Here is a 21,137-nt window from a genome sequence, read left to right as displayed (position 1 = left end):
TTAAATGTTTAAAAGAGAAACAACACCCTTGCTTTTAAATTGTTGCTTTGTTCCGAGGCAGCTGGATTTGCTGCATCCATACAAGCAAAGGCTTTTCCATTTCTCGAATTAGCCTATCCTGTTTTCACCTCTTGCTGTATTGGTCTAGCTCAGAGTCACTCAGTGTGGCTTTCGGTTGTAAATTCAACCAAAGCCTTCGGGTGAGAGAGCGCTTACATACAGAAAGGCTGTCAAAGTCGGGGGTCCCAGCAGTGACCGGAACAGGGTTAACACCTTTCCTCCCCATTTTAGTTTAGTCGACTTGCAGTGTGCGAGAGAGTGGCTCAGTCATGCAGCTGTCTGTAGCTCGCCACGCCTCTGCCCGTTCTTTCCGCTGTGGTTCATCACAAGATGCCGATGAAGGATCGTTCCCCGTGCTGTATGGGGAGTAGGACCTTGTTTAGGCGACACCGTTAATTTACACGACTTTTCTGGACGTGTCTGCTTGTTTCGGAGGTGTAAGGGAAAGACGCGGTCTCTCTTGCCAGTGCCCCCGATCCCCCAACCAGGTTGGGAGTTAGAGACAGGGCACAGCTGATCTAGGCGGTCCCAAAGTCTTGGGAGGAAGCTCCCGGGGCTCCCGGCCTCTTTGTGTGTCCAGCCCGCTAGTTTTGAGTTGGTCTTGTGTGTGCTCACTCACACCTGCGGACTCCAAAGCGGGTGGGCGAGGAGATGAAGGGTGCAGTGGCAGAAGCAGGCTGACGGTACGCGGCAGGTTGCCAAGCTGTGGCCTCAGGCACCAGAATGGTGAGTCACGGTGAGGTGGCATCAGTCACGTTTGCGGAGCACAGCCACGCTCCTCTCCTTCCAGGCCCTCTTGGTTCAGGTCAGGAGCCACTAGGCTTCCAGGCAGGGCTCTCGGTGGGTGGGCAGCATACAGGGAACCGCTTTAGAGGGGGAGGGAGCACGTGATGGCCAGGGGTGGGCAGCCTGGGTACTCGGCCAAGCTGGGGTGGTCCAAGTCCCCACGATTCCTGTGTGTGGGGCTGTCCGGCGTCTGGTCGCTAGGGGGGCCGGTTGTTTTCACGCACACGCAGTGGGGCTCCTTGGCACCTGGCTTAAACAGCTTCCTGGGGACACCAGTCCAGTCTCTGCTCACACCTCCACTAGGGAGAGAATGAAAGAGAACTTCTTAAAAGCAGGCACTCCTGCGTTTCTCTGGGAAGGGGAGAGGACGCCGTGAGGCAGGGCTTGTGAAAGGCAGAAGCCAGCCCACTTCCCATCTTGGGGGCTTCCTGGGGCGGCGGTCTGCCGTGGTCACCAGGCCTTCATGCTCTGAGGGCAGGGCCACGGTCCTTTCGCTGTGGCCCTCGCCTGTGCTCCATGCCTTCCTAGGAGGCAGCACGGCTTCCCTGCATTGCTGGCAACGCCTGTGAAAGGCTTTCCGCCCCTGGCCTGGGAGCTTCTCCGAAGCAGTGTCTGGCTCTGACTCTCTTCTCCCTTCCCCGCCACATCCCAGTGTGGGGCCGTGTCTGGCCCTTAGCGTCTGGGGCACTTGGGTGAGGGTGGAAGAGCCAAGGCCCGATGGGTCAGCCGTCTCTGGGAGGCCCGGGCGCACGTGCAGGCTTTCCTGCCCCTTGCGCAGGCCTGGTCCTTGACGTCCCCGGACTTCAGAGCTGGAGGATCAAGCTCTGGCCCAGCACAGCGGAGCAGCCTCCTATCACGGGCAGAGGGCCCTAACTCATCCTAGGGCAATGAGTTCGGTCTCCAGTGGGCCCACAAGCCTTGGAAATGGAAAATGAGCTTCTTGGAACCAGTACCCGGAAAGGTTCCAGTGCCTGGACCAGATCACGCGCTGTTTGAGAAACACCCCACCTCAGCGTTGGGGCGCAGAACTGTCTCCCTTCTCGGTCCCTCTTCCCTCCTTGCGGCCATCCATCCCACCACCCCCCGCCCCAGTCCCTGCTCTGGGGGCTCGTTTCTCCCAGTCTAAAGGGAGCAGACAGCCGTGCATTGGGCTGAGGGATTGGGACGGGCCAGACTCTTTGGGGTGGGTCTGGAAGAGCTTTGTGGGGAAGGCAGAGCCTAAGCAACTCAGTCAAGAAAGCGGGACGAGGTTACAGAGACAGAGATGAGGGCTCTGGGGAAGGGGGAGGGAGCAGGCCCTTCGAGGGAGCAAGGACAGCATCTAAATGCACACAGGCCTCTGGGTGCCTTCCTGCTTCAGGCTTGCATCCCAGCAAGGACCATCTTCGGCCCTAGCTCCTGCCCTTGAAGTGTGCAGGCCAGGTCCTACCTGCTCCCTCCTTCTGGAAACATGCTAACCCTGGAGAAGCCTGGTTTCCTGAAGACTGGCCAGGAGAGAAGGGGCTTTTCCTCTTTTCCTTCCTGCTACCTTTACTCCCGCTCCCCTGAGTGAAGGCAGAGGACGTGTGTGATGGATGGGTACAGTGACTGGGCCTAGAGAAAGCTGGTGGCTTTGGCTGCTTGTCCTCGTCCACACAAGCAAGTACCTCAAGGAGCGCCAAAAGCCATGGCCTCTTCCCGCAGAAGAGGGGGGTTCTGCCCAGGTGAGCACGGAGGGGAGCCGTCTCCTTACCCTGCAGCCTCCCTGCCCCTCCTGACAGAGCGGGGCTCTGACTGTGAGGCTCTGGAGCCTGGGCCGGGGAGGGCGGCCATCTAGTTTCCACATCTTCCCCCCCACGCCACCCCCTGCCCCCGCCCCAGGAGGTAGAGGAGGTGTGGGGACATGAACTGCATTTGAGCCTAGGCTGGCCTCATGAGTAAAGGAGGAAAAACATGTTTTCTCCAGCCTCCACAAACCAACCTGGAATCATCCCCAAGGCACCTATCCTAATCTGCTCACCCACTTTCTTCTTACGGGAACGGATGCCTCCATTTGGCCTGTACTTCCTGGAATTATGTAGAATTTGCAGGGCTTTTAGGACAGCTCCTCAGGGCATCACTGCCCCCCCCCCCCCCCCCCGTCTCCTGTCGGCAGGAAGGATTTGTGCTGACAAAGAGGAGACGAAGCCCCCTGGATGGAGGAACAGGCCACAGCCAGCAAGAAACAGCACCCACGCCTTCTCGTTCCCAGGCCAAGGGCTCTTCAGCAGGGCCTTTGGGGAATTAAAAAAAAAAAATAGAGAAAGCAGTTGCCCAGGTCTCAACCCTCATATTCTCATCCAGTTGTCTAGAGTGAGGCCCCATTCTTGTCTTTTTGCCTTTTCCAGGGCCGCTCCCGTGGCATATGGAGGTTCCCAGGCTAGGGGTTGAATCGGAGCTGTAGCCACCGGCCTACGCCAGAGCCACAGCAACGCAGGATCCGAGCCGCGTCTGCAACCTACACCACAGCTCACGGCAACGCCGGATCGTTAACCCACTGAGCAAGGACAGGGATCGAACCCGCAACCTCATGGTTCTTAGTCGGATTGTTAACCACTGCGCCACGATGGGAACTCCCAAAGTCCCTAGGGATCTTAGCCTGCAGCTGAAGTTGGGAATCCCTATCCCAGAGCACAGGTATTTTGACAAAGTTCCCCTAGATGAACAGCCAGCTCATGGCCTCACTCAGCAAGGCAGACAGGGTGACCAGGTGGTGGGATGCGGGCGCGGGGCAGGAGGAGCGGAAGGAAGCCACGTACCTCTTCTGGGAACACCAGAGGCGGCTGCCCCGGGCGGAGCTCCACTCGGCATTGCATGGGGGGAACCTCTGCTTCTCTTCCAGGTCCTGCTTATTTGCCTGCACGCCTCGGGCGATCATGGCTTCTGTCCGGGTCAGTTCTGGGGTGGGCAGCCCATCCTGGCCATAGAAGCGTCCGCTCACCCTTCCTGTGGTAACAGGAGAGCTGACGTCAGTACAGCGGAGGGAGCCTGGGCGTCTGCAGCGGTCCCAGTAGGGCCGAGTCCCAGCATCTGTGCCTCAGGCTCTGCCGCAGCCCGCTGGCTGCTGACTGAGGACGAGCCGACCGGAGGGACTCGTGCTGCCTCCCATCCTGGTGCCTCTCCGCATCTCCCACGACTCCAGACAGACGCCTCCCTGTGCTAGGCGTAGAGTCCTCCAGTGCAGAAATTATGAACCCTGTCTCCCTTCTGAGTTCCCCGAGGGCAGAACCTCTTGGAACTCACTTTTCAATGTTCCCCAGTGCTGGAGGCTCACAGTAGGTGTTCAGGGGTTTGACGAATGAATGGCTTACCTTCTAAGGTTTTGTGGCTCAGTGCTTCCCCACACTGAATTATTTTGTCTTACAGAACATAAATGATAAGTCGTTCATTGAGCGCTCGCTCAGTGTCAGGAGCTGTGCTAGCATTTTACCAATGTTGTGTAATCCTCGTGACCCCTCTGGAGAGGAATGGGTGCTCCCATGGTCCCGGGAGAGACTGGGAGGGTGAAGAGCTGCAAGTCTCCGAGCTGGTCAGTGGCTCTGGCCCCAGGCTCATTCTCTTCTCTCACCATTCTTTTGTGGCTCCGTCCTTCAACGGCCACACTGAGAGGAAACAGGTTTTAGTTTTAGGGGGATCTTTTTGGGTCGTGCCCACGGCATGCGGAAGTTCTAGGGCCAGGGATGGAACCTGAGCACAGCAGTGATACGCTGGATCCTTAACCCACTGAGCCACCAGGGATGGAGTTTAAAATCTCCATCCCTGAGAGAATGTCTAAGATCTGAGCTATGGCAGTGGCCAGCCAAGTGGTCAGTGAGCCTGTAGGCCAGAGCCAAGCCGGAGGCAGTTCTCCTTAGGTGCAGGGACTTTCAGCTCCAAGTCCTGAAGTGCAAGTGGCCTTCTCAAGCAGCACCTGTCACAGGGCAAGAGAAGCAGCAGAAAGCACTTGAAGGGTTGACCAAGGAGGAGGTAGCAGTCACACCTGCCCCAGCTGTGTCTGCCCAACCTCTTCAGTCCCTGAGAACTGAGATTCCAGGGTGAGTTCATGAACCCAGGATGAATAAGATCATCCTCTCGAGTCCAACTCCCTCTCTTGACTTTTCTGATTCGATTTTTTTTTTTGTCTTTTTGCCTTTTCTAGGGCCACTTCCCGGAGCATATGGAGGTTCCCAGGCTAGGGGTTGAATCAGAGCTGTAGCCGCTGGCCTACACCAGAGCCACAGCAACACAGGATCCGAGCCGCATCTGAGACCTACACCACAGCTCACAGCAACACCGGATCGATCCTTAAGCCACGGAGCAAGGCCAGGGATCAAACCCGCAACCTCTGATTTTGTCCTCTAAGGAGGCAAATATTAGCCTCTGTCCATCCTACATGAATTGTTTCCCAGATGGAAGGTAATGCTAGTCAAATATTTGTTCACGTCAGTTGTGTAGGGCACTGCGCTTGCTTCTTAAATGAGAAGCTACCTAACAGTGTCCTAAAGACGGTCTTGGGAGTTCCTGTTGTGGGTGTTTGTCAAGACCACACGCAAAGAGGCCTTGAGCCTTCCTGCCTGTGTGCTGAAGCCACATGCTTGGAACGCAGTGAGACAGGGAAGCTTCCCCCACCCGGGCTGCTTGTTCAACAGGTTCTGAGGCAACAGGCCAAAGCCACAGGTTGGGCAAGCCTCTCCCAAGATGCCATGAGTGAAGGAACAAGGTGCCCCGGTCTCGTCCTTCTGGGACATAGCGCCACACTAACAACCAGAGTTTAAGGTGAAAAAGCCATGGGTGTTTTTCAGATTTTAACCTGGAGTCCAATCCCCAAAGAATTCCACCCCTTAAAAAAACTGCGGGACACATAAATGAATGCCATGGAAATGGCCTGGAGAATACCCACCAATGAATTCATAATTCTTCTCGTAGAATGAAAGCCAGTTTTGGAGCGTCAGCATCTCAGAAAATGACAGGTCAGATACATCATCCACAAGGCCTGTTTCAGAGTAGTCCCCGGTCACAAACGCTCTGGATGCATCTCGGCCTGTAGGAGACATGCTTCCAGCAGATTGACTTTTTTTTTTTTTGTCTTTTTGCCATTTTTTGGGCCGCTCCCTCGGCATATGGAGGTTCCCAGGCTAGGGGTCTAATTGGAGCTGTAGCCCCCGGCCTACGCCAGAGCCACAGCAACGCGGGATCCGAGCCGCGTCTGCAACCTACACCACAGCTCACGGCAACGCCGGATCCTTAACCCACTGAGCGAGGCTAGGGATCGAAACCACACCCTCGTGGTTCCTTATTGGATTTGTTTTCGCTGCTGTGCCACGACGGGAACTCCTAGACTGATATTTTAAACAAACTGATTGTGTTATTCTCTTGCTTAAAGATCCTCCCTGGCTTCCTCTTGCCCTATGACAACATACATGTCCCTTAACATGCCACTCAGGGCCCTACGCCAGCTGCCACCCACCTCGCCTTGCCACCGCGCTCCCTTTCTCCCCTCCCCCACTAGATCGGGCCTCTGCTAACACCAGGATGCTTTCCTTTTAACACTCGTCACAAAAATCATTCATTCGTTGCTTATGTAACTATTTAGTGTCTGTATTTTCCACTAGTCTGCATGTTTTAGCAGGGAAAGGAACACACCAAACTCCTTTACAATCAATTCCCCAGTATGCGGTAGTGCCTGTTGTTGTTTTCGAGGTTTTTTTTAGGACCACAGCTGAGGCACATGGAAGTTCCCAGGCTAGAGGTCAAATCAGAGCTACAGCTGCCAGCCGACGCCACAGCCACGCCAGATCCAAGCCTTGTCTGCAACCTACACCACAGCTCACAGCAACGTCAGATCCTTAACCCACTGAGCGAGGCCAGGGATCGAACCCATGTCCTCATGGGTCCTAGCTGGGTTCATTAACTGCAGAGCCATGAAGGGAACACCATTGTGCCTGATTTTTGGTAAATTTTCAATAAAATACTGACTGAACGAAAGCCGCTCATTTAGAATCACTTGGTTTTCAATACGAGTATCAATTCAATGAGGAAAAGAATAGTCTTCACAGCTAATGGGGCTTGGATAACTGAAGAGCAACATGCCAAAGAATGAAATTACCACACACCATATATAAAACTGTCTCAAATCAATATGAGTTAAAACTATCTCTTACAAGAAAACATAGGCGTAAATCTTTGTGACCTTGGATGAGGCAATGGTTTCTTAGGTAGGACACCAAAAACACAAGCAATCGCAGGTAAGATAAACTGGATTTGGTGAAAAATTTTATATTTTGTGCATTAAAGGATACTGCAAGAGTGAAGGCCAAAAACCATAAAACTCCCATGAGAAAACATAGGCAGTATGCTCTTTGGCATTGGTCTTAGCGTTATTTTGGGGAATATGTCCCCTCAGGCAAGGGAAACAAAAGCAAAACTAAACAAAGGCAACGACATCAAACTTTTGCACAGCAAAGGAAACTATCAACAAGATGAAAAGGCAGCCTACTGAATGGGAGAAGATATTTGCAAGTAATACATCTGAAAAAGGGTTAGTATCTAAAATATACAAAGAACTCATATAACTAACTCAACATCAACCCCCCCACCCAAAAAAAAAAAAAACCTTGCATGTTAAGCTTTGTCATGGCTCTAGTTATTGCCGTGGATCCCTGGCCTGGGAACTTCTGCATGCTCTAGGTGTGGCCAAAAAGAAAAAGAAAAAGGCAGAGGACATGAAGAGACATTTTTCCCAAAGGATACTCAGCATCACTAATCATTAGGGGAATGAAAATCAAAATCAGGAGATATCGCCTCACCCCTGTCAATTATCAAAACGAAAACAAACAGGAGATCCCGTTATGTCTCAGCAGGTTAAGAACCCGACTAGTACCCATGAGGATGCAGGTTCAATCCCTGACCTTGATCAGTGGGTTAAGGATTCAGTATTGCCACAAGCTGCAGCATAGATCACGAATGTGGCTCAGATTCGACATGGCTGTGGCAAAGGCTGGCAGCTGCAGCTGATTCTACCCCTAGCCTGGGAACTTCCATATGCTGTGGGTGTGGCCCTAAAAAAGAAAAAAAGTAGATTATTTGTTGCCAGGGGCATAGTAGGAGGAAATGGGAAATGACTCCTAACAGATAAGGAGTATCTTTGGGGGATGATAAAAATGCTCTGGAATTAGTTAGTGGTGGTGTTTGCACAACTTTCTATGTTAAAAACCACTGATGGAGCTCCCACAGTGGTGCAGTGGGATCAGCGGTGTTCCTGCAGTACCAGGACAAAGGATCTATCCCCCTCTGGGCACAGTGGGTTAAAGTATTTGGCCATTGACGCAGCTGGAGCTGATCCTTGCTCTGGGGACTACATATGCCACCAGGCAGCCAAAATGAAAACAAAAACACACTGAATGGTACTCTCTTAAAAAGGATGGATTTTACTTATTTATTGACCATGCTCACCGCATTGAGACGTTCCTGGGCCAGGGAATGAACCTGCACCACAGCAGTGACCCCAGCCACAGCAGTAGCAAAGTGGGATCTTCAACCACCAGGCCACCAGGGAACTCTGATAAACTTTTTCAAGGAAGGCAGACAAGTACATCTATACTAGAAGCAAGAACGATTCAAGCTTCTTAGGGAAAATTTGGAGTGGGGTGAAAGAAAAGTCACTTTGGGTTGGAACACACTATAGAAATGATTAATCAGCAGGGCAACTCTGAGGGCAGGGCCAGGGCCTCACTCATCTCTGCCTTGAGAGCTAGGCAATGTGGCACAAAGTAGGTATTCTACTGGCGGGTAAAGAGTGAACAAGAGGCAAGAGATGTATTTGTTCAACCTAAGTCAGGAAGAGCGGTGGGGAGACAGGACAGAGGCAGGTAACAGGTGCCCACAGTCCTGCCAGAGTCAAAACAGACCAGAACGATGATGTATCTGAGGACGGCCCCCAAACTGGTCTGACAAATGTGGGTAGGGAGAAAAAAGCAGATGAATAAACGAAGGAACGAATGAATGAGTGAATGAATGAAACGCAGTCGGCAACCCGCCCGCGTCGTAGCAGGAAAGGGCGGGAGCCGCCCGGCTAATACCTGCGAAGCCGCTATACGGGGCCCCAGGTTCGTAGTGCCTCCGGCCAGAGGACACATCGTAGACGCGGCCGAGCAAGGCCAAGTAGAGGCCCGGGTCCCCAGGGCGGCCGCGATAGCGGGCCAGCTCCTCGGGTATGAAAAGGCGGAAGTCAGCGCGGGGACTCCACCAGCCTGTTAGCCGAGCGATCATCGCCGCCACCGCCGCCGCGGCCAGGCCCAGCCAGAGCCCACGCCCGCCGAGCCTCGGCATTTAGACAGCTGTACCCCTCCGCTGCTCCGAAGTTGCCACCTCCGTCCACAACCAAGATGGTGGAGGAGCGGCCGCAACGTCATCCGCGCGACGCGCGCTCTCCCGTGTCCTCCTGTCGTTAAGGGGACTACGGAAAGGGAAGTCTTTGGCAAAAGCGTCACTACTTGGCTCCAACTCTTTCTCGTACTTTACCAGCATAGGTAGTGAATGTGGAACGATACCGAGAAAGTGAGCAGCGACAAGCTTTCTGGGCCCTCAAATTGTCGCCCCCAACAAAGATGGTGGCAAAAGGAGGCTGGGGGATGACGTAGACATAACTGGAGACGCACCCTCCTGGAAATCCGGCTGTCCTCGGTTAGCTGTTTCACGACAGCCGGTGGAGTCTGCCTGACGGCGTCGTTGCGACAGTAGTCCTCGCTTGTGGGCGAGGAAGCCGGAAGTCGCAGCCGCCGCCGTCGTCCCCTCCCCGTCCCCGCCCGCCGGGTGCCGTCGGAGGTTGACAGGTCGTGGCGGGGAGGCGGCGGCGGCGGCCGAGCCGGGCGCCCGAGGCGGAAACCCCATGGGGAACGCTCCGAGTCACAGCAGTGAAGACGAGGCGGGAGCCGCCGGGGGCGAAGGCTGGAGCCCGCACCAAGACTGGGCCGCGGACTCCGGCACGACCCCCGGCCCGGGCCCTGCGGCCCCGGCGCTGCCCCCTGCCGCGGCTCTGCTGGAGCCGGCTCGGCTGCGAGAGGCGGCGGCTGCTCTGCGGCCCACTCCACCCTGCGAGTCTCTGGTGTCTAGGCACCACGGCGCGCTGTTGCGCTGGCTGGAAGAGAGGCTGGGCCGCGGCGAGGAGTCCGTCACCCTGGAGCAGTTCCGGGAGGTGCTGGAGGCTCGTGGCGCCGGCTGCTCGGGCGAGCAGTTCGAGGAGGTCAGGGCTGACTGGAGATTGTGGGGCGGGGGCAGGGGCAGTCGTCCCCAAGGGCGTGAAGAGGTGGCCGGTGGCTTTGGAGAGCCTAGGCGGGAATCCATAGGGTCTGCAGGCTCTGAAACTAGGAGCAAGGGTGTGCCGGGACCTATACTGGCGCTTCCAGCCTGCTCGAGCGGGTCGACTGTGAATCTCTTTAACCTTTACTGGGCATGTAGAAAGCCTAGGCTAGGTCGTTCTTACTCAGAAGTACTGTCCAAGCCTAGATGTGTCTGCATGTTGCTGTAGTACAGACCTTTGCGCTGTCCCCTGACACTGGTTCAAGCTGCCCCCTGGAGCTTAGTGATGGTGATCCAGAATGGTTTAAGATGTGGTGCAGGGATCAAGGGAGTGGCCATGAGAACCATTCTGTTTCATAGGCTCGTGGGTTTTTGGCCCACACCTTCCAAATCCAGTGTGGGGGCCCAGCAAATGTGGGAGGAGAGTAACATTTACTGGAAAAATTCACATTCTGAAAGGCACTCTCACCACAAAAACTGGCTTTTCCAAAGCACATGTTAGCTTTTAGGTTTTTGAAGAACCATATTTTAGACTCACTTAAATGTCCCTCGAACCTAAAACTGATAGGCAAATACCAGGTTTCATGTGACTACTTGTAATTGTACAGTTTGGGGCATAATCATCAACGTCATCTCTGCTAAGTGATGAACAGTGAATTGATTCGGCAAGAAAATGTTTTCCTTAGAAGAGATCTTGGCAATTATCTATACCAAACACTTCATTTTATTTTTTTAGGGCCGTATCTTCGTCATGTGGAAGTTCCCAGGCTAGGGGTGGAATCGAAGCTTCAGTTGCCAGCCTACACCACAGCCAGAGCAATGTTGAATCCGAGCCTTGGCTGTGGTCTACACCACAGCTCACAGCAACGCCAGGTCTCGGACCCCACTGAGCGAGGCTAGGGATCAAACCCGCATCCTCATGGATACTAGTCAGGTTTTTCTGCTGTGCCACGATGGGAACTCCCCCAAACACTTGATTTCAGAGTTAAGAAGAGAACTGATCCAGGCTTGCCCTGTGAATCAGATGACAAAACTGAAACTGTCACTCAGATTTCTTGGGGAGTTTTTTGGTTTGTTTATTTGTTTTATGTCCTGCTACCTCCTTCCTGGGCCCTATTTCTTTCTTTCTCTCTCTCTCTTTTTTTTGTCTTTTGTCTTTTTTATGGCCATACCCACAGCATATGGAGGTTTCCTAGGGGTAATCGGAGCTACAGCTGCCAGCCTACACCATAGCCACAGCAAGGACAGATCCGAGGCACGTCTGCAACTTACACCACAGCTCATGGCAATGCTGGATCCTTAACCCACTGAGCGAAGCCAGAGATCGAACCCACACCTTCATGGTTCCTAGTCGGATTTGTTTCCACCGCGCCACGACGGGAACTCCCCTGGGCCCTCTTTCTACAGTGTTCTAGCAAAAAGGTGCTTAATTTATCAGAATGGGTAAACTATGTAGTATATTCAGTGTCAATGAAAGGTGAACATGTAAAGCAGTAAACTGACAGGTTCTCAAGATGCCATTCAAAAGTGATGTACACTTTCAAACAGAGGTTTTTTAAAATACTTTAAGAATGTTTTCCTCCTCATTGCCAGACTTCAGGTAATGTGGTTTGTTTCTTCTATTTTCCTTTTAAAATACCTGTAACTCATCCTGTCTCTTGAAAATGTTGGTGTTGGTCATGTGACACAGTGAAGGTTTTCGTTTTCCTTCTCCTTTTTTTTTTTTTTCAATTCCAGGAGCACACATAATAATTTCCATTCTAGTCCTAGGTGTATTGTGAGAAAATGAAGTGGTGTCAGAAGAGCTGTGCAGATATCTTGAAGGAGTTGGCGCATTTCACAGTTGTCCAAAAGAGAATGGAGAGAAAGTGTTTACGTGGTGAGGGTGTCTGACAGAAGTAGAGCTAAAAGAGTCCTGTGATGTAAGGCCAAGAAGTCCTAGAGGTGTGGTCCAGAAATCACTCAAGGGCCATGACATTACCCATTCATTCACTGAGCAAATATTTGTTGGGCATGAGCTGAGTGCCAAGCGCTTGGATGACAGTGGGCAAAGCAGATGCTTGCTCTCAAAGAGTATCCAGTACTGAAAGAGATGCACATCACCCAGCAATAATAGGTGTGGCGAGTGTTATCCAAGGAGATGAGTAAAGACAAAAAGTAACAGGAGTATTTAACCTCATCTAGGGTGTCAAGGAAGACTTTTCAGCTCAGATTTGAGGACTGAAAGCAGACAAGGAGCAGAAAGCATTAGCAGTGTTTCAGGCGGAGGGCGTTGCATGCCCAAGTCCCAAGTCTAGAGGGTGGAGCATCTGAAAAAATGGTACGATGTGTTAGGGTTACAGAACTGCTTCAAGGGACAGAAAACCTAGTGCATCAGTGCTTGAAGCAATAAAGGAGATTTTGATGTAAAAGTTCAGGTAGGCGGTCCCGGAGTGCTCTGGCAGTTTCACAGTTATCAAGGGCCTGGCTCCGTCCATCTTGTTGTGCTGTCACCCTCCACTTAAAGACCCAAATGACTCCTTTGCTTTCACTTTCCACAGTCTATCCGGCAGGAAAGGGAAAAGGAAGAAGGGAGCCAACACCTCTCCTAAGGGCATGGCTCATCCCAATGGCCCAAACCCAGTCACATGACCACATTAACTCCAAGGGAGGCTGGGAAAGATCCTTATTCCATGACCATTTATTAAGCTAAAAGTCAAGATTGAATTATGGAAGAAGAGGAGAACAGACATTGGATTACAGTTTAGCAGTCTTTGACTCACATGGCTAGGTGGTGGGATGCAGCAGGAGAACCAGACTAGGAAGCAGGTGGGGACCAGGTTGGGGGAGTCCTTTGCAGCATCTGTTAAACAGGAGTTTGGAAATAATGAAGTTTTAAGCAAAGTGCCGTGATGGTTGTGGCTGCCTTGTGGAGAACCAGTTGGTAGAGGGTCAGATGGATCCAGGCAGATCCCGTTAGGGGGCTATTACAACAGTCCAAGTAAGAGACTGGGTGGCTTGGGCTGGTAGTGGTAGCTAAGATAGTATGATGTGCACAATTTTGAGAGCTATTTAGGAAGTAGAATAAGCCGTTCTTGAGATTTAGGGGTGGGAGGAGGATTAAAACAAGAAAGGAATCAAGGGTGCTTCTGGCATTGAGCAGTGGGAAAGATGACAGTGCCATTTTGGGGAAGGGAGGATCTGGAGGGGAAGGTGCGTTCCAGTTGGCCAAGTGGAGTCTCATGTGTCCATGAGACAGCTCCGTGGAAGCATATCTTAGACCGTTGGGTGTATGAGCCTGGAGCTTAGGAGGGAAGACTGCCTGAGACAGAGTCATGTTTATTTCCTCTCATTCTCATGAGGGTGTTTTGGTTTTTGTTTTTCTTTCAGTGATCAAGAGTGCAAAGATTGTGCTCTGTGAGAGCCTAAATCCCTTAGAGGTGGCCCATGGACTGTTTAGGCTAGTGAACTCCAAAGATCATTCAGCCACTGTAACCGAAACAGATGGGAAGAAAAATGTGTGAATGGTTGTATCCTCCTGTTATGAAACACAAAATCATCGTAGTCACATACGAAGCTGACATAAACATTAAGGAATCATAAGCAGAGCCATAAGATCTGGGGATGTGTGGAATGTTGTGAGTTCTTATTTTACTTAAAAAAAAACCCCAAAAATCCCTGGCACAGTCTGGAGTTGTCACAGGGTATTAAGGATCCATACACAGAATTCACAAAAAGTGTGCTTGGAAGTTTTCTTTCACATTCCTATTATCTTACCTCGCTCTCTGCAACGTGTTCAGATACATGGGGTCCGATGTCTTAGACCGGCCCCATGAGCCGGGTGGGGGAGAACCGCTACCAAACCCAGGAGGAAGCTGAGGACTCTGCAGGGTTCAGGGACTCACCTAAGTAAGATTGGAAGTTAAGTTTTGGCACAACAATCAAGTGTGGGCCTGCTGACTCCAGATCCTGTGCCCTGTTTTCTTCGTAGAACTGGTTCTCTGTGGTTATTCTTCTTTAGTCTCTGGACTACCTTATTACTTCTTTAATTTTTCCCTTCATGCTAAGGGAAGCCTAGCATGAGTAATCCAAATTGGAGGAAAATCATCATGACTTTTTCTTGAACCCTCTTTATCTTTATTAGATTTGGGGCAGGGAGAGGTGGAGCTTGGTTTGGTACTAAATTTACTGATCCCCACTGGTTAGCACTGGTTAGTTGAAGAGAACAGTTCTGACTCAAAGTGAAGGCTTAGCTAAGGCTTAAAAACCTAATTGGGATAATCTCACAGTGGTTGTCTTTTCTATTACTGAGGGGTAATTATATTTGTAATGTCAAGAATATAAAGATTAGCTATGCATTTGATGTGCTTTAAAAATAAGTCTGTTGTGGAGTTCCTGTTGTGGCTCAGTGGTAACGAACCTGACTAGTATCCATGAGGATGCTGGTTCAATCCCTGGCCCCACTCAGTGGGTTGAGAATCTGGCATTGCTGTGAGCTGTGGTGTGGGTAGCAGACCTGGCTTGGATCTGTCGTGGCTGTGGCTGTGGCTATGACGTAGGCCAGCAGCTGTAGCTCAGATGTGACCCCCTAGCCTGGGAACTTCCATATGCCCCGGATGTGGCCCTAAGAAGACCAAAAAAAAAAAAAAAAAAGTCTGCCCTTTGACTTAGATAAGTATGCATTTCTGTATCTTAGTTCTACATCTAAACTTCTGAAAATGTATTATGATATTTTAATACAAGCTTTAGTGTTTTGTGAAGTAGTAATAAATGTCTTTATTATAGTAGCCACAAAAATGATGAGTCCTTTCCCTTCATTCATTTTATGAGAGCCAGGACAGTGGAGCAGATGATCATCAGTATATATTATGCATTAGTAGAATGAATTTATAAATTCGTACAAGTGTCCAAGTTGGACGCGTTGGTTCTCTGGGCTCCCGTCGCCATCGTGTCCACTCCGCCGTCTTGCCTTCACGTTCCCGTGACCTTAGTTGCTGGAGGTGATGTCCTAAAGGACTTGTTGGAGTTGTACCAAGGACCAAAGTCTGAAACGTTATCATTTTATGGTACAACCACCTTTTCTCTTGGTGGGTGTGGTCCACGGAGAAGGACTCTGATTTGCTCACAGGGTACAATATTGAATTTAATCGACTCTTATGTAGAAGAGGAATAGAGTTAAAATTAAATTCTTACTTGACATCAGAGATTAAAGATTAGATGTTGTGCTCTTAATAGAACGTGCTTCCAGAAAATCCTGTAGGCTCTAGGACAAGAAAAAACTACCAAGCGCAGGATGATAGCAGAGGGCTTCCCGGTGGGAATGTAGTGCTCTGGTGCCTACTTTGTGAAATTGTTTGGGTTGTAAGGTCAGAGGGAAGGACAATTTTTACTCATTTATTTATTGTCCCGGCTCCTAGCCAGCATTCGGTAGGTGTTTTCCCCATGAAGCCCCCAGTTTGATTTGATGGATTGAATATGGTACAGTTCTCATTCTCCAACCTCGTATTTTATGCTCAATCTGTAACCTTTTATTAGGATATTTCTTGCCTTTGGAGGAAATAGTTAAATACAGTTTTAGTGAAAACTTAAAAAGGTCCTTAATCACTTTTGAATTTGGAGGAAATTTGGAGAAAAATACCATCTCGGCATTATCATGTCAAAAGTATTGATCAGTTAATTTTGAATGGCTCTGAGCCCAAGAACTATGCAGGTAGAATTATGTAGATTCGGAGTTCCCTGGTGGCCTAGCAGTTAAAGGATCCAGTGTTGTCACAGCTTTGGCTTGAGTCCCTGCCGGGGTGCAGGTTTGATCCTTGGAGCCTGTAGGGGCTTCCCACTGCCTGAGGGCTCAAGTACATATTCCTCTGAATGAGCTGGAGTCCCCAGGCTGGCCTCTCTTCCTGTCTGACCCTATCTACCTGTGTCCTCTGTGGGACACCTGCCTTGTCCTGTGTGTGGACCTTGCTTCTATGAGTTCTTCAAGATTCCCTGCCTTGGCACTATCACCCGAACAGCACCAAACCTTTCTTGTGGCATGATTCCGGTGGCTTCTTTATAATCATGTTTTTAGTCCTACCCTTTAAAAATTTTTTTTGTTTTGTTTTTTGTCCATGCCCACAGCCTGCGGAAGGGATCAAACCTATGCCGCAGCAGTGACTACGCTGGGTCCTTAACCGCTAGACCACCAGGGAGCTCCTTCATTATTACCCTTGAGGCTCTTGTCTCCTGTTTGGTATAGGTCATTTGGCTCTTAAAGCACACTGTGTGATCTTGCTGTCTCAAGATGCTCTGAGGTCCCCTGCCACCTCTTTGCACTGCACTGCCACAGCACGCAGGAAGCCTTCAGTAAGCGTGGCTGTTGCTGGTGATGACATAGTGCAGAAGAGGAAGGTCCTGGGTGAACTCGAGGTTCTTCTGGTCACATGTGCTTTGCTCTGGGGGAACGACACTGTTGGCTTCTTTTGGAGAACTTCACGACCACTGAGAACTATGGAGGGAAGGTCACAGCTCTGTTTTGATTCTGATTTCCAGAGTACCACTTCATTATGTACCGTCCTGCTTTAAACTTCCGTGGCTCTCCATTGCTTTCAGAAGCAAACGTTGGTCTAATATTTGGGTCTTACCTCCCAGGGCTCTTTAGCCAGCCAGGTCCATTCACTGTTTCCCATGTCAGGGCGAGTTTTGTCCTTTGCTCCCTTCCCCGCTTCTTAGAGCTTTACTCCCTCCTAAGCCGTCTCCACTTTCAAGGAGCACGTAAAAGCATTTAATAGTAGCATGAGTCTGGGAAAGGCTTGACCAAACCAAAGCTTGAGGGGCTCGAAGAATTTCTAGGCAAAGGAAGGAAGGGATATCCCAGTCGAATGGCCCAGCATGTGCAGATACATTGAGGTGGGGGAACGCGCAGTGTGGGGAATGGTATTTCTTTGGTATCTGGTCTAGAGCCTGAGTTGGCCGCGACCTTAGTAGCCAGTGCAGGCAACCTGCCCCCTCCCCTTACCCACAAAGGGATCCCTTCTGTAACATCCCAGACAGTTAGCCTGTCATGGTACCAGCAAGTTTGCTGCTCTGTTAGTGTACCTTTTTCAGATTGAGCTTGAGAATTGGGCCCTGGACTCAGGCTACTTGTGCACAAATCCTAGTCCCACTGTCCTCGAACTGTGTGACCTCGATTGATATGGTCTCAGTTGCCTCACCTATAAAATGAGCATGATAATAGTGTCTATCTTACGTAGTTGGTGTGAGGATTAAATGAGTTAATTCATGTAAAGCACCTGGAATGATGTCTGGCACATGCCTGATGCTCAGTAAATGTAGCTTTGAGCGGGGTCGCTCTTCTCTATTGTTCTGACTCTGTGCTAAGATTGTTGACTGCATCTTCTGTGACAGCCCTTCAGTGTTCCACTTCAACAGGGATGTGAGACAGTCTTACTGATGAGTAAACTGAGGCCTTAGGTGGATAGGTGGCCCTTTCAACCAATAACTGGCAGAACTAGGAGCAGACCTAGATCTTTTTTTTTTTTTGTTGTTTGCTTTTTAGGGCAACACCTGTGGCATATGGAAGTTTCCAGGCTGGGGTGGAATCAGAGCTGTGGCTGCTGGCCTAGGCCACAGCCCCAGCAGCCCCAGATACTTAACCCACTGAGCGAGGCCAAGAATCAGACCTGCATTCTCACGGATACTAGTCAGATTTGTTATCACTGAGCCACAAAGGGAATTCCTTTTTCTTTTTCGTTTTATGGCCTCACCTGTGGCATTTGGAAGTTCCTGGGCCAGGGATCAAATCTAAGCTGAAGCTGCAGCCTACACCACAGCTTTGGCAACACCGAATCCTTAACCCACAGCCCTGGGCCGGTGATTGAACCAGCAACTCTGCAGCAACCCAAGCTGCTGCAGTCTAATTCTTAACCTACTCTGCCACAGTGGGAACTCCCAAAATGTATTTCTTATAGTGGATCAGCTAATGAAAGTTGAGAGGCACTGCTCTGAGGTTTATTGCCAACCTGGAGGCATCCCAGAGAGACCAGCCAGGATGGGAATGAGACTTAAAATCATACCAGTTAGAAAAATGGTTGAGGGATGGGGAGTGTGAGGAAACCCGGAGGACCTGATCACGGCTTCCAGTGATCTGCAAGCTGTGTTGGGGTGGAAGGAGCTGAACGGCCTCACGGGGCGGTGACATCAGGGAGGCAGTTTCCATTTATTATATAGAGAGGAGAGTTGTTGCTGTCAGAAGTGGCCAGAAGACGTGAGTGTCCTGTCCCCAGTGACACGTCACAGAGACACTGGAGAAGGGGAGTCAGCATACAGAGGAGCCTATTTGAGGGGGGGTGTAGGGCTGTTCCAGCAGGGGAACCTTTCTAGATGGGGGATGATCAGCCCCCTCCCCCCTCATGGCACCCTCACTGTAAGGCCTGAGCTCCTCAGCCTGGCTGCCAGGCTCTCTGTATTCCGACCTCTGTCCATCTCTCCGTCTCCCGCCCCTGCCTCCTTTCCACACCAGCTAGGTTATAGTTGCCACAATCTGCCGTGCACTCTGCGTCTTCCCTCCCCCCAGGATGGCCTCCTCAGCTCCATGTGCCTGGGAATTCCTAGTTATTCATTAAAGCTCAGTTCAGGGGTCACTTTTCTGGGGGCCATTTCCCCCAAACATCCCTACCCCTCCTGGGCTTCTGGCCTCTGGAGGGTCTGTAAGCTCACGGCATAGCTGACTGTGTAGGGTCATGGGCGACATGCCCATGTCATGGTTGACAGTACAGGGTCCCAAATCATAGAAGGATTCAAATCCAAGCTCCATCATTTACCAGTGCTCCCCATGGGACCTTGAACAAAATACTTGACTTCTCTTCCCCTCGCTGGTAAAGTGACAGTACCTACCTTAGGCGTGTGGAAAATACACACGAGTTGGTCCAGGTGAGGTGCTTAGCACTCTGTCTTAATAGTAAGTATTAGTTGTCGCGGTTGTTTACGCTGCTACTTCTGTTATTGTAATTATCACACCTGCCACATTGCCGCTGTTGGTTTACAGATCTCTCTTTTAGGCGGAGAGGGTTTTGGAGGGCGAGGACTCTGCTCTGTTCACCCCTGTATGCAGAGAGCCAAGCACGGGTCAGATGGCATTGAATAAGTGCTGAGTAAATTGGCTTCTGTGAAAGCAACTGGATGTTAAGTGATAGATTTTAAAACCTGTGCTTTCCTTAAGGACAATTTCTGAGTGTTAGGAAATTACATATTTGTTTGGCGAAGCTCTTAGCAACACTGCTCTGATTTTTTTTTTTCTTCATCCCAGAGGCTTTTGTTTTTTTGTTTATTTGAAAATTCTTTTTATCATATCCATTAACTATTGAGAAATCAACAGAGTCTGTTAAAAATAGCAAAATGAGGAGTTCCCGTCGTGGCACAGTGGTTGACGAATCCAACTAGGAACCATGAGGTTGTGGGTTCAGTCCCTGGCCTTGCTCAGTGGGTTAAGGATCCGGCGTTGCTGTGAGCTGTGCTGCAGGTCGTAGACTTGGCCCGGATCCCGCGTTGCTGTGGCCCTGGCGTAGGCCGGTGGCTACAGCTCCGATTTGATCCCTAGCCTGGGAACTTCCATAAGCCGTGGGACCGGCTCAAGAAAAGGCAAAAAGACCAAAAAAAAAAAAAAAAAGCAAAATGGGGGAGTTCCCATTGTGGTGCAGTGGAAACAAATCTAACTAGTAACCATGAAGTTGTGTGTTCAGTCCCTGGCCTTGCTCAGTGGGTTAAGGATCCGGCGTTGCTATGAGCTGTGCTGCAGGTCGTAGACTCGGCTCGGATCCTGTGTGGCTATGGCTGTGGCTATGGCCTGCAGCTGTAGCTCTGTTTTGACCCCTAGCCTGGGAACCTTTGTATGTCTCCGTGCAGCCCTAAAAGGATCAAAGAAAAAAAAAAAAGCCTATCTTTATGATAAGCTTTCCCCTCTAACTTCTAATGACCTTACTTTTTTTTTTTTTTTTTTTGCCACACCCATGACATGTGAAAGTTCCCAGGCCAGGGATTGAACCTATGCCACAGCAGCAACTGTAGTGGCAATGCCAGATCCTTAACCTACCGAGCCACCAGGGAACTCCGAATGACCTCAATTTTAACTGTCCTTCCCATAACAACCCGTCAGATGTTTGAAGAGAAGGAGCCTATTAGTCCCAGTCATCTCCTCTCCACACTGAGGGACCTCGGTCCTCTAGCTCTTCTCACAGGGCATTTGCTGCAATCTCTTCATCGTGATCTCGTTCCCCTGGTCTCTTCTATTTCACTTTCTCTGGGTGTGTGGCTTCCAAGCTAAACTCAACTTTCCTGATTGGGTCAGAAAAGAACGGGATGGTATCTTCCCTCCTTCTGAGTGTAGCCTTTGATAACTTTTTGGATTAGTAGAGCCCGTTAACTTTTTGGATAATCTCTAAAAAGGAATAGAGGCAAGAATGCTGTCATCTCTCTCTCATATTCTGCTTCTAAACTCTGTACCCCATCCTGCATTTAAGTCTATGGTGTGGACCCAAATAAGAATTTGGATATATTCCTATTAAACCACTGCATTGTTCAGAGGTATCTGATGGAAGTAGGGGTATTTGTGTCAGTGGTGAAATGTCAATGGGATGTTTCCATTTTTCATGAAGAAGGGAAACAGAGAGCAGGAGTTTTAAGGAGGAGAGAGGATTACTTAGAAGAGAGGGTGGGAGACTCCTCTGAGAGTGAACGTATCAGCAGGAAGAAAGAAGCCCCTGATGAAGGGGAGGGCCTGAGAGCTGGGGAGAGCGGGGAGTTGCCAGGTGGGGGAAGTCTTGCAGGAGGTGAGAGGGATCAGAGACTCAGGAGAAGGTAACATTCAGATCAGAAAGGAGAAGAGGAACGCTTTGCACTGCTTCTGGGCTTTCACTCTATTGGGCTCTGTTCCAGTGTTACTTAATCCAGGCAGCAGTCTGTGAGTTTGCTAATATTTGCTCCATCGTTCAGATCAAGAAGCCAAGCCTTATGGAGGCAAGGAAATGTGTGTAAAGTCACAT

The 21,137-nt window shown here is 50.4% G+C and overlaps 2 protein-coding genes across 2 annotated transcripts in view; one reads left to right on the top strand and one right to left on the bottom strand.

The window, feature by feature from the left end:
- Nucleotides 1-28: 28 nt before the first annotated feature.
- On the bottom strand, nucleotides 29-9,477 carry LOC125114652 (neuferricin). Its single transcript, XM_047758050.1, has 4 exons — nucleotides 8,922-9,477; nucleotides 5,744-5,884; nucleotides 3,624-3,810; nucleotides 29-1,145 (listed from the first exon to the last, which is right to left on the bottom strand). The coding sequence occupies exons 1-4, from the start codon at nucleotides 9,169-9,171 to the stop codon at nucleotides 929-931; spliced, it is 795 nt and encodes a 264-aa protein (XP_047614006.1). The 5' UTR covers nucleotides 9,172-9,477; the 3' UTR covers nucleotides 29-928.
- Nucleotides 9,478-9,589: 112 nt separating this feature from the next.
- Nucleotides 9,590-21,137, top strand: part of ZZEF1 (zinc finger ZZ-type and EF-hand domain containing 1) — a 114,168-nt gene continuing 102,620 nt past the window's right edge. The window contains 1 exon segment of the mRNA XM_047758051.1: nucleotides 9,590-10,084. Within this exon segment, the coding sequence (XP_047614007.1) occupies nucleotides 9,731-10,084 (354 nt within the window). The 5' untranslated portion in view covers nucleotides 9,590-9,730.

Source organism: Phacochoerus africanus, chromosome 14 (assembly GCF_016906955.1).
Source record: "Phacochoerus africanus isolate WHEZ1 chromosome 14, ROS_Pafr_v1, whole genome shotgun sequence".
Taxonomy (NCBI): Eukaryota; Metazoa; Chordata; class Mammalia; order Artiodactyla; family Suidae; genus Phacochoerus; species Phacochoerus africanus.
The sequence above is the reverse complement of the archived record's forward strand: the minus strand, read 5'-3'. Positions and strand labels throughout refer to the sequence as shown.

Coding starts and splice junctions, on each gene's coding strand:
- LOC125114652 (XM_047758050.1), bottom strand. CDS start 9,171: ATGCCGAGGCTCGGCGGGCGTGGGCTCTGGCTGGGCCTGGCCGCGGCG. Junction 5,885..8,921: donor CCCGTATAGCGGCTTCGCAG/GTATTAGCCGGG, acceptor TGTCTCCTACAG/GCCGAGATGCATCCAGAGCG. Junction 3,811..5,743: donor GAAGAATTATGAATTCATTG/GTGGGTATTCTC, acceptor CTGTTACCACAG/GAAGGGTGAGCGGACGCTTC.